Source organism: Aythya fuligula, chromosome Z (genome assembly GCF_009819795.1).
Source record: "Aythya fuligula isolate bAytFul2 chromosome Z, bAytFul2.pri, whole genome shotgun sequence".
Taxonomy (NCBI): domain Eukaryota; kingdom Metazoa; phylum Chordata; class Aves; order Anseriformes; family Anatidae; genus Aythya; species Aythya fuligula.
This window is the reverse complement of record NC_045593.1, coordinates 37,899,422-37,917,375: the sequence shown is the minus strand read 5'-3', so window position 1 is coordinate 37,917,375 and position 17,954 is coordinate 37,899,422. Positions and strand designations below refer to the sequence as shown.

The 17,954-nt window shown below is 37.2% G+C and overlaps 2 protein-coding genes across 2 annotated transcripts in view; one reads left to right on the top strand and one right to left on the bottom strand.

The window, feature by feature from the left end:
- The window catches only part of PCSK5 (proprotein convertase subtilisin/kexin type 5), a 252,991-nt gene extending 247,039 nt beyond the window's left edge, over positions 1-5,952 (top strand). Inside the window, exons 34-37 of the mRNA XM_032205587.1 lie at positions 465-682; positions 2,845-2,960; positions 4,538-4,724; positions 5,552-5,952. Coding sequence (XP_032061478.1) covers positions 465-682; positions 2,845-2,960; positions 4,538-4,724; positions 5,552-5,952 — 922 coding nt within the window. The remainder of the gene's footprint in view (positions 1-464; positions 683-2,844; positions 2,961-4,537; positions 4,725-5,551) is intronic.
- A 5,947-nt stretch (positions 5,953-11,899) lies between these two features.
- Positions 11,900-17,116, bottom strand: RFK (riboflavin kinase). The gene is made up of 4 exons (XM_032205853.1): positions 17,014-17,116; positions 16,092-16,243; positions 14,905-15,007; positions 11,900-14,258 (listed from the first exon to the last, which is right to left on the bottom strand). Exons 1-4 carry the CDS (start codon positions 17,093-17,095, stop codon positions 14,134-14,136), a joined length of 462 nt encoding a protein of 153 aa, XP_032061744.1. The 5' UTR covers positions 17,096-17,116; the 3' UTR covers positions 11,900-14,133.
- Positions 17,117-17,954: the final 838 nt, after the last annotated feature.

The window sequence follows — 17,954 nt, the reverse complement described above, 5'->3', positions numbered from 1 at the left end:
GCAACTTGCTTCAGGCATGCTTGCAGGCTCCACTTAACCTGGATGAGATTACTTTTGCATTAAGTAAACACTTAATAGATCATAATAAAAACAATGATTAAAACACCTTTTAACTGAGGACTCAAAATTCTAGGTAGTAACTTCATTAATATGAATTCATTTAATTTAAAAATGTGAATACTTCGAGCTCTTGTGGTTATGTCACAAAAATTCAAACCTAGAACATGGAGTTATGATTTGTGGCTCAGGTCCATTTTGTTCTGCGGTAAGTACAATCATGCTGGCTGTTAAATTCAGTTATTATCCCACTAAATTTGAAGTCTGTAATGACCATCTCAACACAGCCACAGTGCAGCTATTCCTCTTTTTCCTTTGACTGCATAGCTTCAGTGAACCAACTGATCCTCTGTTGGTATCGTCTGGCTAAGCCTGTTTGTTGAGTTGATCTGTCTGATCTGTTTCAGATATTTTGCACAAAACTCCACTGGATCATGTGAGCGATGCCACAAGGGCTGTAAGGAGTGTATGGGGCCTCAACAGACAGACTGCCTTTTCTGTGATACATATTTCTACCTGTTGCGGTCCAAGAACCAATGTGTTAGCTCTTGTCCTGAATATTACTATGAAAACAAGGATGACAATGTCTGTGAAAGATGCCACCCATTCTGTCGAACTTGTGAAGGTAAAAACACATACTCAGTTTTGACAAAAAAGGGATTATCAAAACCACTGTCAAGGATTGTCAAGGCACCTGCCATCCCTTTTCTTTTTCTCCTTCTGCTCCAAGATTTGGAAACATGTCATGCAGAGGCATGCCATGCATAGCCCTACCAACACATCAATGATCTCAGTAGCTGCAGAGGGTGGCAAGCCCTCTGCAGGGGCTGCCAGCTTCCCCCAGACCCCAGGGTCACTCACTTTGTTGGAGATTCCATGCTGCCACATTACCTTTAAAGCATTGATTGACTGAGATCAAAGCAAGGATATGAATCCAACCAAGCTCCCCACAGGGCTGCCTGCACGCACAGAGTGCAAGTGTGAAAGCAGACACACAACGGGAGGGCTGGGACTGAGTCCCCAGCAACGGGAAACAAACCAACAGCAGTAAATAAGTATTAAGTCAGCCAGGCCTCTCTCAAAGATGCTCATCCACTTCAAAATAAAAAGGCTCTGTTGCATACAGAGCTAGGCCCTCCCTGTTTCTTGCACAAACACTGAATAATATCTCACTCTTTGAGTTAACCTGCTACGTGTTACTCTGTGAAAGAATTTAAATCTAACCACAGACCTTTACAGACTGTAAAGGAAAGAGAAAAAAAAATCAAAAGCTAGCAACACTTAAAATAAGAATAAGGCCATAAAGCATATCTTTAGGGTGGAAAAAAAGCAGTGTGATGTCTGCTGTTTTTAATATGGTTAAGTATTTTTCAAACTTTACTTTGGGAGACCATCTGTTTTGCTCTGTGACACACTTACACATTCAGTCTCTTCCCTAAATTATACTGCATCAGATTCAGAACAGGGCAGCATTAATCTCGTTGGACCCATTTGTTGTACTACTGTACATGAGTGTCATCTGATGACAGCTAGCATGTGCCACTCTGCAGCTCAGACTACACCATACTGCAACATATCAAAATAGTTTTGGATAGTGGATCAATTGGATAGCACAGATGGCTAATTGCAACATAACAATATTTAAAATTGTGGAAATCATTCCAAGACTGAAGCCATCTTCAAGAACTATCAAAGCGTAACTGCATAACAACATTATAACAAATAACAGAAATAGTTTGGCTCAGACTTGGGACAAAAATATTGTCACTTTAATTTCCAGACTACTTTCAGTCATTGATTTTTACTTTATTCATGATAAATGTTATGGAAGAGAATTTCTGTTGTAATTAAAGAGACACTAAGATAAAAAAAAAAAAAAAAAAAAAAAAAAAAACAAGCCTATCATTCTAAACAACAAATATTAGATGTTCTGAAATGTATCTGCAATGCTGAGATACAGGCAAAAAAGTAATACAGTGTCTCTTGTTTCTCAAGACCATGTGGGTAAACTCTGCATTGGTCAGGAAAACAAAACAAAACAAACACACATAGTAAATTTGCTGGGTCATGGAAGGTTGCTAACTTCACCTGTTTAGCTTCTGCTGACAAGAAGTACTAGCATTTACATTTTCTTCCTTTCAGACAGTGGCAGAAAACATTTAGTTGCAGGGAACTGGACAGATGCATTTTAATATGTGAATCTTAACATATGAAAAAACATTCACTTCAATGTTTCACAGAAACACTACAGGCAGCATCTGCTTTCAAAAAGACTTCCAGAAGACACACAAAGTGCATGTGATGATCTCTTTGCACCTAGTGAAGAACTTTTTTCCTACACAACTAAAAAAATTATTTTGCTATTTAAACATAAATGTACTTTGATTCATTGTGGTTTGAAAAAGGCTAACTAGTAGGCCAAATACTTACTGGTTTTGCAAGGAACATTTGGCTAAGGTTTCCCACAACTTTACTTTAGAACACTGATCTAATTGATCCTACTGAGCACCTGAGCTTCCCTGTAAAACTACATCTTAGTAAAGCTATATCCTAGTCATCTTTTCATGAATATCAAAACACGAAAGAAAAATACACTTCAAGCACTAGGTCTAAGCTCTTTAATAGCATTTTAATACCAGCTTCTTCAAACTGTACTCCCTACTGCTGATTCTTGAAGATGACAAGTGTCCCTTTTCTTTGTTGGTGGTGGTGGTGAGAATATTTTTTAAATGAAGATAGATGACAATATTTCCTGGTCTAATACTGTTGGTTCATTTTCCTTTCTAGGGAAGGAAGCATTCAGCTGCACATCTTGTGTGTGGAGCTACAGTTTGTTAGGTGGAATGTGCAACTCAGACTGTTTTGTAGGTAGCTACAAAGTCGAAGATGTGTCAGGACAAGAGGTAATGTTTGTAGGCATTGTTTCCTGCGATTAGCATGCTGAACTTCAACTTCTGAACACAACACAAAAAGAGAATGTTCTTCCCTAACTTTTCAAGGCTTCTTGTCTTTAAATATGCTTACTTTTTTCTTCTGTTGATAGGGGAAGTATTGTTTCTCTTTTGGTCTCTCTCTACCATAGAGTAATTCTCTACCAGTAAATACGAAGACACTACTTTGGCAAAGATGATACCAAAGCTATGTGAACAAAATCAGCTACATTTGTAACAGGGCATTTATTTTCTTCAAGTATTACTGAGACTTCCCTGGTGTTTTCTGCTGCTTTGTTTGTACGAAATCACATCACATTCCTGATTGACAACAATGCTAGTAGAAATCTCTAGTGAAAAGAGAGGCTGAAGTTGACAGACCTGTATGTTGAGCAGAGTAGGACCACAGCTAGGTCTGAGTCTGTGCCACAAGTCTGGGCACTCCTGCTTCAGGCTTCTACACCAACTACCTCCCAGAGTTGTTTATTCATGAATATAGCAGCATGGCAAGCCAGCTGGCCTAGGATGCTGCATACTCTGAAGTCTTTGGCCTGAAATTTCCTGTAGCAGAACTGCTGCATAACTGTGAACCTGAAAAAACAGCCTAACAGCTGAAGACCACAGAGGTCCACAGTTTTTGAAAGGGCTTTGACTCTCCAGACCAACTGCTATGACCCCACATCTTTTCCAAGCTCTTAGATTCAGAACAAGCAGCCCTCTGCTGCAAGCAGAGATCAAGACTGATGAAAGGTTATTGGTGTTTCCAGATCCTCATACTGAGTATGTGATCCTGGCTCCAAGACAGAAAAACAGATAATTTTTCCCAGTAGGCCAGGAAATGCAAACACTGGAAGCCCTGAATTACCTGACCTCAGAGCTTACTGAGAAGTAGATATGACAGTGACAAGCTCCAGTTGTCTTTGTACATGGAGGCTCCCAAAAGCCTCTCTGGAATTTGAGAAGAGTTTCTGAATCTAAGACATTTCTGTTAAACAAAACCAACACAATCTAATAAAAATTTGCTTTGCTAAAAATTTGTCACCCAGCTTTACTTCTTATTTCTGCTCCTTCGCATGCTGCAAAAGGAATTTATTCTCTCATCATTCCCCACCTCTCATCCCCCCAGATATTTTGTCTGGTTTCTCACATCTCAGTTACTTTTAATTATGTTCTTGAATATGTTCTTGAAGGCTATTTTAAATGCATTAGTGCCAAAGAACCATAAACCTGCCAGTATGGGTCTAGCAAAACAAAAATACATTCTGACCAGAAAGCTTATAGTTCAAATGAATTTTAGATAGCTCTCTAGCTAGGTCAGATCCCTAACTAAGCTCCTACAACACTTTATTCCCCCTCCCTACAAGCAGATCACTGAGAACCTAGGAGGTAGGAACCAAACGTCAATTTTCCTACTCCCTACTCAATTTTACAATTGACACCCCTGGTGTCCAGACGTGACCACCCAGACAGTGAGTGACAGCACAGACCTGTCAGGTGAGGTCTGAGGCAGCTGAAAAGAAAGGCATGTTCCTTGTGTTCTGTGTCTGAAGGAGGATAACCCCAAGTGTGAGAGCTGTGACAGCACATGCACAGAGTGCAAGGGACCCGGGCCTCTCAACTGCACCGTCTGCCCAGCCGGTGCGCAGCTCTACCTCGAGGAAGGCCGCTGCCTGCCCTGCTGCAGGGACCCCGACCCAGAACCCATCCTGGAGTGCTGTGACTGCAGTGAAACGCAAGGTAAGACCATCCCAAAGGGCAGCTGAGCTGCTCGTGTGCTTAATTTGGACATTTAGAAATGGAAAAAAATTTAGACTGACGCTTAGAAATGAAAAGTGGAAAACAGCAAAAATGCACTGCTGAGCTGCAAGTACCTGGTGTATTTGTACTGCTCCATCACTAGAATAGAAATGCTTTACCCAAATAACATTAATTGCAACTGACATGGGAGTTCCTCTCACCTACATGTATTGTGCCAAATGGCCAGGCATAAAGCAGTTGACTGGGACATGCTTCCTTCAGTGGATAGCAAACAATATGGACCCATTCTAAGCTCGTCATGTCAAAATCACACCGTTGACTTCTAAATAGCTACAGCATTTCATACAAGGGACAACCTGTAGGTTGGAAAAAAATGTTTTTATTAGACCAAACTGATACAATTTTGAAAAACACTCAAAGCACACAACTTGTCATTAAATTATCCTAGCAGCCAGAAAGTTAAAAAGCATAAATACAATAGGGGTGTGCTATGTTTCTTGCCTAGGCTTAGGGAGTAGGTTTGTGTTTGTGTGCCTATTAGCATTTCTGTTTCTTTCTGGTTACTCCTAATCTAATAAAGAATTGTAGCTGTCCCAAGAGCCTTGCTTACCTCCTCATACCATCACAGCTAGAAGAACGTAATTGAGGTACTGAAAAGGTAAGGTATTTAGCCAAACACATTTTAAAATGTAAGCAGGCCTTAATGTTGTACTGGGTCTTTTAAAAAAGATACTCAACCCCACCCCCTGTTACACATGTATACACACAACTTCATTTACTCTTTTTTATTTTATTGCTGTTGTCAGATGATTGTGTATTGCGGACCACTCAACCACCTGCAAGCAAAAGCAAAACCTCTTTCTTTGTCATTACCTCAATTTTGCTTCTTCTTGTCATTGGAGCCATTGTAGTCATTTTGAGAAAATCAAAATCCAAAAGACATGCTGTCGAGAAAGGTGGGTATGAGAAGCTGACAAATCACTCCAAAGTCCTTCCTTCCTACATGAGCAACTACCGCGAGACCACAAGCTATCAGGAAGATCAAGTGATTGAGTACAGGGATAGAGATGTTGAAGATGATGATGAAGATGATATCGTATATATGGGCCAGGATGGCACAGTGTATCATAGATTTCGATATGGACTTTTGGAGGACAATGAAGAAGATGAGCTTGAATATGATGATGAAAGTTATTCATTTAGATAACTCTCTACTAACTTAGAGTTTTTCTGGTCTGCTCTTCTGCTTTTCCTATTAAATTACAGCATTTTAGTTAAGTATGTTTAGTTACTTCTTTTCATGCTGATCTTAAGACTGTAGCTTACAATTATTGTGAGAGCAGAGTGATTTCTAAAAACATTTTTTCCTGAAGCTTTACAGAAATCCTTGTTAGGCTTTTAAGTAACACTCCAGATGTAGGCTGGTGAGGAAATTACATTTACGTGCATTTGCATGGACAGCAAATCCTTTCCCGATGTGTATGTGTGTGCATCACAACAAACACAAACACCCAACCAAACTGTGCATACACACTTTCTGCAAACTTTGCCACTCTCTACTAAAAATGTGCAGATATAAATAAGATAGTTTTATTTAACTACATGACAAATGTCACTGTGGTAGGGTGCCAGTAGTTTACTACATTGTGATTATAGTTGTGTAGCAATTTGTAATAGCATATGCAAGTTTCCTCATTTTAGCCAGATTCTCTTCACTGATATCATCTGGTACATCTGCGCTGCTCAAAGCCAACACATTTCTCCTTATAATCTTGGAACATATTTCCCAGTGAAATTGTGCATCTATAACATGATTTTTAAGACCTGCAATTGTGACTACTACAGGTAACTTCACTGCAGTCCCAGTTTGTATGAGGAAAAAAAAAAAAAACTGAAATATTTTATATATCAACCTCTGATTAATCCTTATTAGAGTGTTTGTTAAATAATCTTTTATTGTACATGCAGGCTTCTTGGTTTACTGCAAAGGGAAATATTGCCTATAAGCACAGACAAAATAGGATTCCTTCTGTCTTTCAACTACCTTCTCAGCTACAAGAGATTTAAACTGTTTATTCAAGCAACTTTTCCATTTCTGCTGTAAATGCCTCAAGGATGGTCAGACGATGTCAAAGGGGATAATTTGTACTTATTTAGAAATGTAATTTAAAGGAACACAGCAATGTGATCCTTTTTTCAATCACTACAGAAATGCAATGCATTGTAGTAAAGAAAAGGATGCTTTTCATGGCCCTTTACTGTGAAAGAATAAATTATTTGCACAAAACCATCTTGAAAATGCTGTTATTTGTCAAGTTGCTCTCTCTGAGCTCCTTTAGACTTCCAATAAGAATTAGCTCCAGACCTGTAAATCAATTACAGTTAGTGTCTACAAATGAATTGTGTGAGAATACTTGATTATTATGGATTGATATCTAAGAGGTATTTTTTGTATAAGGTATTTCTAAAGACACCAGGATCTTTCCATTTCTAAGTTCAAGGTTCTAAGGACAAGTCTATTGTCACCACTTTGAATTTAATCTTTTAATCAGTGCACCTTCAGTAAGAGAAAGGCATTCAAAGTCATGTCCTTTCACAAAGGCCCTCCAAAAAAGGATTTTTATTTATCAAAAGCTCTACAACAGTAAGGTACTTTAGAAAGATGCATCTTATTTGTCACTTTCTCTGGAGAAATTCTGAAGGAAAAAGAAAAGGTAAAAAGTGAAAAATCAGACTGAAAGGTCATATTAAAAGAAAAACTTTTTAATCCTTTAATTTAATCCTGCTCTCTACACTTGTTTGGATTAACTTGTTTGGATTATGCTGCTATTATTGATTTATAATTATTTATATTATTAATGATTTTATTAGTCATTATTAATGATTTATGTTAATTATAATTATGATTTATAATAATGATTTATAATGATTTATATGTAAATCATATATATATGATTTCATATATATATATGTATATATATTATATATGTATGATTTACAATTGTAGGAATTTGCTTTGAATATCTGAACTTTCCCCATCATGTTTCAAAGGCTTAAACCTAACTATATCTGAGCACTTTTAAATCACTCTGCTAGATATAGCAAGCTTTTTTTTGCATAGGATCTCAGTAACATCTCTATCATTTTTATGAGCAGTTTCATTTATTTAAAATTGTCCTGAATGGTTAAAAATACAAATACACCACAAAGACAGCTCTTTCTGCTATGTTCTCCTCCACCCACCAGAGTTCCTCTTAGAACATTTTTCTTACTAATATAGTTCAAAACACAAACCTGCTACAGGATATTTTTCACTCAACTTTTCCCTGATTAATTTTCTTTTAATCCACCTCAATTCCTGTTATCTTCAATTAAACTTCTCTCTTTCTTGCTTCTCAAGCCTTCTTTCCTTCTCAAGGCCTTTGGTTTCTGTACCTCTTTTGCCCTTCTCATTTATCCATTGAGTTTCTGAAGTCCTTCACTCTTCTCTGATTACTTGTATTTTATTTGCCTTTCTGCTAGGCAACTATTTCTCATTACTCTATCAGTAGTAAAGCTCTTTCCACAAGATCTTGTAAAGATCCTATCCCCTATATAGTTTTACAACCCACTTACCCCTCATGTAATCCAGCAATTTGATTTCAAAGGAAGGTGTATGTTACCAGCGTTCTTTCCACACATAAATAGAAAAAAGTTTTCTCTTCCATGACTTCATCCTGATTTTTTGCTAGAAAGGAAGTGAAGGCAAGTGCATTGGAGGAGTTCAAGTATCTTGGGTCCCAGGACTCCTTCCTCTACAGGCTATTTCCTGACCAGACTACATTTTCATGGTATACCACACATTTACTCCTGGGTCTTACATGACAATTGCACAACTGGCTGAAGACTCAGACTGGAATTTTGAGCTAAAGATAGAAATCAAAATAAGAAACTGAATCACATAAGTAACTGTTAGAAGTTGGGTTGTGGGCAGGAGGCAGAATAGACCAGTACTAACTATAGATTTTTCATCTCACCATAACATCTTAATGAACTTTGAGTAACACGATGCTCCTGATGAGGAACAAATATTCAAACAGTTTAAGGGCACTTTGTTAATTACTTACCTACAAAAGCACTATGGGAAAGCAAGCCAACCGCAAACCTCAGAAAAATTTTGCGGAAAAACACATTGAGCACTTGGATACTCTGATCCAAAAATAAATAAATAACAAAAAAACTATGTAGACCACGTTTATTAGAAAATAATTATGAAGGCAATTTGATATTTTTAATCTCAAACTTCAGTTCCAGAAAATGACTACAACAACTGAATGCTTTGAAATTACATTGCTCAGGTACTAAACAAAAACCTGAATGTAGGTGCTTAAGGACTTAAATCCATGCCTCCGGTCAAGACACAGAGCTGGTAGAACAGCATAACCCCTGACAAATACCAAACTACACTGAAAACTCCTCTCCATCTAATCCAAAAAGCAATCCTTATGGCATACCCATAACACATTACATTATTTTCTCATGGGAATGCAGGGATGTCACACAGAGGTTAAATAAAGGTCTAAATACTAACAGCATAACAGCATGAGAAGAAGTCTCCCCAAGAGACCAGAGACAGATTAATGTGTAAGATAGAGGTTTCAACTATAGCAGATGGACTTTTGCCCTGACCCAAATAAATGTTTAAACAAGTGAACAAGAACATAAGAATAGGACACAACTCTTTCCATCTGACTTCTAAAGGAACCAAGCAGTTTTAAATTTTGAAAGAAAGGGTAAAGACAGATCTATTTTGAGTTTACAGTGTTCTGCGGACATACCTCTGTTAAGTCCTAGATAAAGAACACACACAAAAAAAGAGGGGTTGTTTTCAGACACTTTAATTTTAGCTAGTTTAAATAATTTCTGGACACTTGTTCCCATCGGTTTAACCTTTTAGGCAATCACGCTTACAAGGACTTCCAGAGGACTATGACACCTAACTGTGCTAGGCAAGGCACAGAAACACATCATAGGAGCCAAGTTTTTGTCAGAAGCCTCCTTAAACAGAAAAAATGTTTAACAGCAATACTAGCAATAACCTTTATTATAAACCACAGCAGTGATTCTTACAGATCAGAAGTTGAATAAACTATTTCTAAGAATTGCTGAAGGCAAAATAAGAATTCAAAAAGCTATTTGCTGCATATAGTCCTTTAAAAAGAGCTTCTAAGGATACCAAGGTTATCAACATATCAAGGTATCTAAGACATCAAAGTAGTACAGTGCCTCTTGGGGAAAACTTTCAAAGTTCACCTACTGCAGTTTTGTGATTACTGTATTTAACTAGAGTTATGAGACACATCTTTAACTTCTCATCTCCTTTGGCTCAGTACAATTTATCAACACAGATGTGGCAAAAGAGCTTGCAAAAAAAATCAGTAAATAAGAACGCACAAGTACCACTCTCTAGCAGGAACGCTACTAATGATACTTCCTAGCATTTGAATTAATTCACTGTATTCATCTGGAAAAGTGTTTGACATTCTATGTTTACAACATTTGTGTAACAGTTATAGAAAATGCATGTTATTCACATTAGTAATAATTTTAACACAATATTTACCTTTTATAGCTTAAAGTAAGTACATAAATATGATTTTTTAATTCATTTTCAATTAGTTTTAGACAAAGTCATACCATATACACAGGGAATCTCTCAAAGTAAAAAAGTTACCAACTGAATACAGGCTTCATACCTGTTTCAAGGATCTCAAATTCACAATTCAAAATATACAAGCTATACAAGAAGCCTATATGATCAACTATTCCAGACTTTGCTCCCTTATTTTTTTCAAAACACAAAGGCATGGTCCAATTTAACATCTGCTAAGCCTAGGGTTTTTAGGCTGTTAGACCCTCAGGCTGTTTAATGCCATAGTTATCCAAGTAAGACCATTATCTCACATGTGCATTTGAAAAAACTTCTGATACTGACATTCCCAGATTACCAACTCAATTTCACAACAGGAATAGACTTCAGGAGGCAACAATCAATTTAAAATGTAGGGGAAAAAAAAATATAGTTTTTTTTTTTTTTAAAGTATTTGAAGATACAGAAATACTTGTATTGCTTGAACTCCAACAATTTCAGTGATCCTTATGTTTCACTTGGTGCTCATGTATTACCTTTATATATAAAACTGCAAACATCTCAAACAAATACTGTAGCAGCAAGTCTATAAGCAAGACAAACATTTTTCCCCCTTTGACTCTGCAAGAAATTTAAGGAGCATAATGAAAGAACTCTGCACCTCTTTCAGTATATGCTAAAGAATATGCAGAAATTATTTGCATCACAATACAATCAATCAGAACATCTGTGATAAGCAGCATTACAAGGTTCTTAATTACATTCTTTTATTAACAGTACAGTGCTACAACAAATTTAAATAGTTATTTGCACACAGTGGAAAAATATAACCCTTCATAAAGCTTATACAGTACTGGAGATCATGTAATGAACAGGAATACAGTATTTGATCTTAAATAATGCATGGATATATACATTCAACCAAATGAATACAATTACATTTTCTCAAACATGAACACAAATGTGCAAAGACCAGTTTATTAGTTTACTGTTAACAATCTTCATACTTTAAGTGAGAGCTACAAGCAACTTAAGTTTCTCAAACTTTTCTTTAGGTACTGCTCTCTATCAAGCACAGCTGTTCCGAAAGCAAACGATGAAATGAATTTTGTACAGTAGCACTCATTAGCACTTACAGAATAGTGTTACTAAGACAACCAGCTTAAGGCACCAGGCTTTCCACAATAAACAAAAAATCAGTGGCAAAAAAAATAAATTAAAGGCAGCTATGAGCTTAGCTGTAACACTACAGTGAATAAAGATTTATTCTTTACGTTGACAACACATTTCATTGATTAGCATGGCTACTATTTGTTTCTTCAGAAAGTAAAACATAAAATAAGACCTTAGCATAATTACCAACTCAAGAATCTCTTCTTACACGTGGAAAAAAAATTCTCCCCTATCACATCTATATTTTAAAATGGAAAAAAAAAAAAAAAAAAAACTATCACTTTCAAGACAATTCTTACAGAGAATTCCAACATGCAATACAGTAAATCTACGTTGTTGTGTTTTGTTTTGTTTTTTAATAAAAGCATTTCTGACAGCAGGTTTTTTTGTTTGTTTGTTTTTAACGTTTTCCTCCTAAGAAGGTTAAAGTGTGCTGAAAACGTCCAGGCAACAGCTAAGACAAAATTGTCAGTGTCTTTGGAGAGTTAAATTTATAAACAACCTTAGCAACATAGGCCAAAATGCTGTTTTGTTTATTGCAGTAAGTGCTTTTATGGAAATCATTCTTTCCTCCCTCAAGAGGTGTGTCCCTTCTATCTTGCCATCAGCAGGACTGATGAGCAATTCCTTTTAATAATGAAGCTTCTGTGTAAGTCCTACACAGCTATAACGATTCTTTGACTTGCTCAAGGCCTTTTCCAAAAATATCCTAGAATACTGGCTGAAATGTAAGTACTATTAAGTGGAACTAGAACCCTGGCATGCTGACAGGGTTCTAGCAGAGAATTCCTCAGTCTACTTCATCCAAGCTCTCTGAAATGTTGGATTGAAATTCAAAGTGAGGTGGGACAAGGAAGAAATTCAGAAAGTTGTGCTAGAGAGTGGGGAAGTAGATTTAGAAGTACAGGCTTCCAAATACACAGTACACTTTCAAGTATGCGTTAACAGATCTTTTCCAAGTTAGTTAATTTTGACAACATACCCTGCACTTGCTTGTGCAAACATTTTAGAGTGGGAAAGGCCACCATGACTTGTAATAAATACTGAGTACCTTCTGAAATGTTCATACAGTAGTCTACAAATCTCCAAAGACTTTCACTGATCACTGATCTACAGTGAAAAGTTAGGATTTTACCTGCAATTAGTGTAGAGGGTTGAAAGGACTTTCCTATGCCTTACATTCTAACCTCAACTTTTAAGCCCACCGTATCATTGTCAGTATAATGAACCCAAGGGTTCTTATCTAAAGTAGCTGCCAGCAGCAACTAAAATGCAGTTGCTTTTGGTTACCTTCCCTGCCTTAGAAATATTGTTAAACTGGTTCTTTACCCTTTGAGCCTGAAACCTTTGACATAAATCAACTTTCTCCCTGTCATTCATTCTCTGAACCTTAATGAAACACTTCCTCATAAGAAAACTAAGCATGTCATGCATTGCCACATGTACATTTAACTAGGCAGAAGCTTTTATTTCACATTCCAGTAACTCAGTGAGTAACAAAGATTTCCTCTATTTCAATTAAGGCTACAATAAATAATTTCAACTATGACAGATATATGTATAGCATATCAAAAAATAAGAACAATTATGAATCATTCTTGTTACTGTTATAGAATCAATGGCTTCAGATACAAGAAGTCAACATTTGTCTCAATATTACATATTCCTAAGCTGCTAGCTAAAAGCCAGATACAAATTTGGGAAACAAATTAAAAGTAATATTCTTTATGTGAAAACTGACAATCTTCTTTGATGTTTTTAACTCTTCACACCTTAGGGGCAGTAGAGGTAATTAACTCTGGTCACACTCCACATGGACTAAGATCTCTAAATGACTTGTAATAATGGGTTAACAATTTATCTATAAGGACCTACCACAATAACCTTCTCCTTTTGCACAACTAGATCAGTGACCATTCAACACAAGAAAACTTAAATCTTGTGTGGTTTTAGTGTTCAGGTCTGATCAGAATCACCCAAACAGGCAGTTGTGGGCTAACCCCAACAGGCAGCTAAATACCATATAGACACTTGCTCAGTTCCACCCACTCCTGTAAGTGCAAAGAGGAGGAGGAAAGGAGAAGCAAAAGCAAGAAAACTCATGGGTCAAGACAATTTAATAAGGAAAGAAGTGGAATAAGAAAAAGAAATGAAATGATGCAAAGTTAATCACTCACTGCCTCCCACGGGTAGACCAATGTCCAGCCAGTACCCAAGAAAAAGATGGCTATCCTACCTCCCTCCATTTTATGCTAGAGCACAACACGGCATGGTATGCAATATCTCTTTGGTTAGTTTGCATCATCTCCCTGGTTGTGTCCCCTCACGGCTTCTTGCGCAGCCCCAGTGGATGCACTGACAGGGCAGAGTGAGAAACAGAAGGCCTTGACGCTGTGTAAACACTGTTCCGGAACAGATAAAACATTAGTGCGTTAGGTCACAAATCAAAAACACAGCACCATACAAGTTGTTACAAAGAAAATTAACTTCATCCTAGGAAGACCTAGTACAGGTCTACGTCATATATCAAATGATCCATGGCCAGGCAAAGAAAAGAGGTCCATGAGAGAAGAAAAAGTTTTTTCCTCAGTGGTTTACTATTTTCTCTTCTAGCAGATGAAAGAAATTGTCTTTGAGTTTAAGATGTTCTGGTAAACCTAGTTGTCTTTTTGCCACTTCAATGTCTTCTTTAATTGCTGAAATGAGTGCCTCTGGGGGAGAAAAAAAAAAAAATAAACAAAAAACAAACATAGTAACAATATTTAAAAGCTGATCTGGATTCTGAATATAGAATAGAAAGTGAAAATAAGGTGCACCACAGAACAACAGAAAATAATCAGAGGCAATACATAATTATTACTACGAAGTTGGAAAGGCAACGTTATCTTTGTTTTTAAAAATGCTTTAGTTTTGACTTTTTAACTTTTCAGTGCTCCAAGCACTACTCTTTCATTGTTTCAGGGCATTTTAGTAAAAAAAAAGTCAGAATTTCATGAACCATTTTAAAAAGGAATGGACATGTTAGACCAATGTTTTTATGACAGCCACATCACTTTAGAATTAAACCTCAGACAACCGGCAAGACCACATGGTTATTAGGCTCGAGTCATACAGTCATTGCACACAAGTATTGATACAATTGTGGCTTTGTTTCTTAATTGAATTTAATTTGTTTTTTAAATTATATACATTCAATGGATATATTAGCAGATTCAGCTTATGAAAAATATTTTACTGAAACGTTAAAGATTAAGGCATAAAACAGCTGACTCTGAAGACAAGAGAGAGAATGATAGCACAGTACTTTCAATATGCTAGAATACGAGAAATAGCTTAATAGAAACTTGTAATACTGACCTAAAGAGTTAAAGTTTTTTTCTGATCGAATATATCCAATAATGACTACACTAAGAATTTCTCCATAAAAGTCTTCTTTGAAATTATGGATAATGTGAGTTTCCTAAAAAAAGGAGAAATACGTTGGCAGTTATCATGGAGAACTGAGTTTTTCCCCTTGTTGCAAGGATGTTCACCTAACATCTTTAATTCAAATTCTCCCACACATCATCAGGAAAACTGAGATAGTCTAACACATATAATGCAAGATAAACAGGCTAGAGACTTTGATTATATTAGGAGGAAGAGTTATACTTTGTATAGCATTTAAGAAAAGTTATTCACTTAGTAACAGAATGTTAAAAAACAAAAACACTCAGGAAAAACATTTGATCCCTTATCACGGAGATAAGGCTTTGAAAGCCACATATCAGAAACATTTACATTTGTTTGATCATTCGACTGATGATTCCAAATAACTGTAATGAATTTGGTTGAAATTGTTTAAAGAAAGCCTAGTTGTTAAAGGACTAGTTGTTAAAGGAACTGAATGTTAAAATTATAAAAGGAGTGAGGGCAGTAAAGCACAGATTCACATAGAAACAAAATTGCTTCCAAGTATTAGCAATTAAAAGTAAATTCTGCAAGACTCAGGAAAAGCACAAGAACACCACAGATGGCACAGTTCAGGATTTTAATTCCATCCTGTTACTACTTCTGGACCTTGACTCTGTATATTAAGCTATAGCAAATCTATGTATTCTACCATTTAAGAGAAATATTAATGAAAAACCACTACAAATTAAGATGACCCCAAATTTCTTATTTAAAATGCGGATGGATTGAAGAGGAAAATATATTAATATTTCCTAGCTCATTCTAAGATTCTCATAACCATTAAATTTGATACTGTATTAAGCTTACGTTTATCTAGCTATGAAAACAATAAGCAACCACCAATTTGGAAATAAAAATCCATTTCAGAAGAATTTAAGTAATGGTGGAAGACACAACATACAACAAATTTATTTATCTGAGACTACTTCCTTTTCAGAATACAAATATATGAGATGGATACCAAATACATTCCTAATATCAAACAGAATTTCTAAGGCTCGTTTATGGACCAAATTCTGCTCATCTTATTCAAAGTCAACATCTGGTTCCTTTATTATAATTAAAGTACCGCCACAAAGCAAAATTCTTACCACTGATTTCTTAATATTCTTATAGAAAGGATTCCATCCTATGCTCAAAACCATTTTATGCACATCTCCATTTCCAACGGAGGCCCATCCATAGTATACACCAGTAGGGATATCGGATGGAAAGCTTTCGACTACTTGATCAGAAAAGTTAGCTGCAAGAATTTTAGAAAATATACGTTTATGTGAATCAAGAGCATGACAGAATTCTCAAGCGCTTGAAAGTCAAGCTCTGCCAACCTGCTACATGCAAACAGAGTGCCGAGGATGATGATTGTGATATAACGTGCCACTTGCAAATTATAAATGATAAAATGACTTCATAAAATGTAGTCCCTGTACCACTACCAGTCAGTATAGCTCCTATTTTATTGTTATATCCATTCTACTCTACAGTTAAAATAAAACTAAAATAGCCATTATGAATGCATTCCACTATTAGAAATATCACTACTATAAAATGGTCAAAGATAAATGAATCAAGTTTCTTCTACACGCTCAAGTAGCATCTTAGAATTATTTATGCGTAATTATTTTTCTAGTAAGTAACTTAACTTGTTTGCATGTATTTTATGACTTTAGTCACCTGTCAAAAATTTCCAGCTGCCTTTTAGGTTATCGACAACTGGGGTTTTTCGCTTAGAAAATTACTTTTTTTTTTTTTTTTTTATCCTGACTGAAGCGAATGGAACTAAGACTCTCCCCTAACCGCTATCCCAGCTAACTCCCTTCACGCTTAGCTCCAGCTCTCCGTGCAAGGCTTCAAGCGGATTTTAAAGCGGTTTCGGCTAGGGACTGCCTCAACAACGGAAGGCACACGGCTCTAAACAACACAGAGAAGGGGGAACAGAGCGAAAAGAAAATAAATAAATAAATAAATAAATAAATAAAAGAAAATAAAGCTGCCAGGAGAAGAGCCCCTCACCGGTGGGGACGCCCAGCTGGCGGGAGCCCCTGCCGAAGCCCCTCACCACCTCCCCGCGGCACGCGAAGGGCAGCAGCACCATGGCGGCACCGCCCGCCGCCGCCTCCACAAGGACGGCGCCGCCGCTGCGCATGCTCAGACCGTTAGGCGGCCGTTGGGCGGCCGTTAACCACCGCCCCCCTGCCCTGCAGCCTGACGGGGGGAAATACCGCCCAGAAAGGGGGCTGCTATCGGATGGGCGGGTGGGGGGGTGGCCCTGCCCGCCTGGGTTTTATGCCCCAAAAATCAAGCGGCAGCGGCAGCCCCTGGAGGTGGCGCTTCCTCCGCCCTGCCACGGGAAAAAGCTGCGCCCTGCGCTCCTCACCCGCGCATGGAAACGAAACAGCGAGCGGGTCTTCCCTCGCAGTTCCGTTTTTTCTTTTCTTTTTTTTTTTTTTTTTTTTTTTTCCCCTTATTGAAAATCGCCTTGTTTCTGCATACAGCAGACGCCTGGGAAAATCTGTGAAACAAATATTTTAGTTAGGTAATTACGACAAGCTGTTGCTGCTTGTTAAAGGGAAACCATTTCTGCGCCTGTGATGCATCCCTCTCCACTGTGGGCATTTCCTCTTGGAAAATGCGCCGAGACAGAAATGCCCATCCAGTGTTCTCATCGCCGTGCTCTGAACGTGAAGGCCAACTTGGCATTTCTCTAATTCCCCATTTCCAGGTGCTCTTCATGTTGTAGGTTTGTTGTTAAACTGCTCTTACATGCTCAGTTGAATAACGCTTTTTTTTTTTTTTTTTTTTTTTAACCAGGTGAACTAGATTGAATTTGCTGGTGTTCTATTCAAAATAGCAGATGGCAGTGCATATTCCCCCTTTAGTACGTAGCAGACAGCCTAAACTTGTCTGGTTGTATCAGTGGTATGTATGCTAAAGAGGTTCTGGACTTCTAGCAA

Bases quoted from the DNA above. Each gene is read 5' to 3' on its own strand.
- RFK (XM_032205853.1), bottom strand. From the start codon at position 17,095: ATGGTGCTGCTGCCCTTCGCGTGCCGCGGGGAGGTGGTGAGGGGCTTC. The intron at 16,244-17,013 runs GTGAGGGGCTCT...AAATTCTTGCAG, and splicing joins CCAGCTGGGCGTCCCCACCG to CTAACTTTTCTGATCAAGTA. The intron at 14,259-14,904 runs GTCAGTATTACA...TTTCTCCCCCAG, and splicing joins AAAAAACTTTAACTCTTTAG to AGGCACTCATTTCAGCAATT.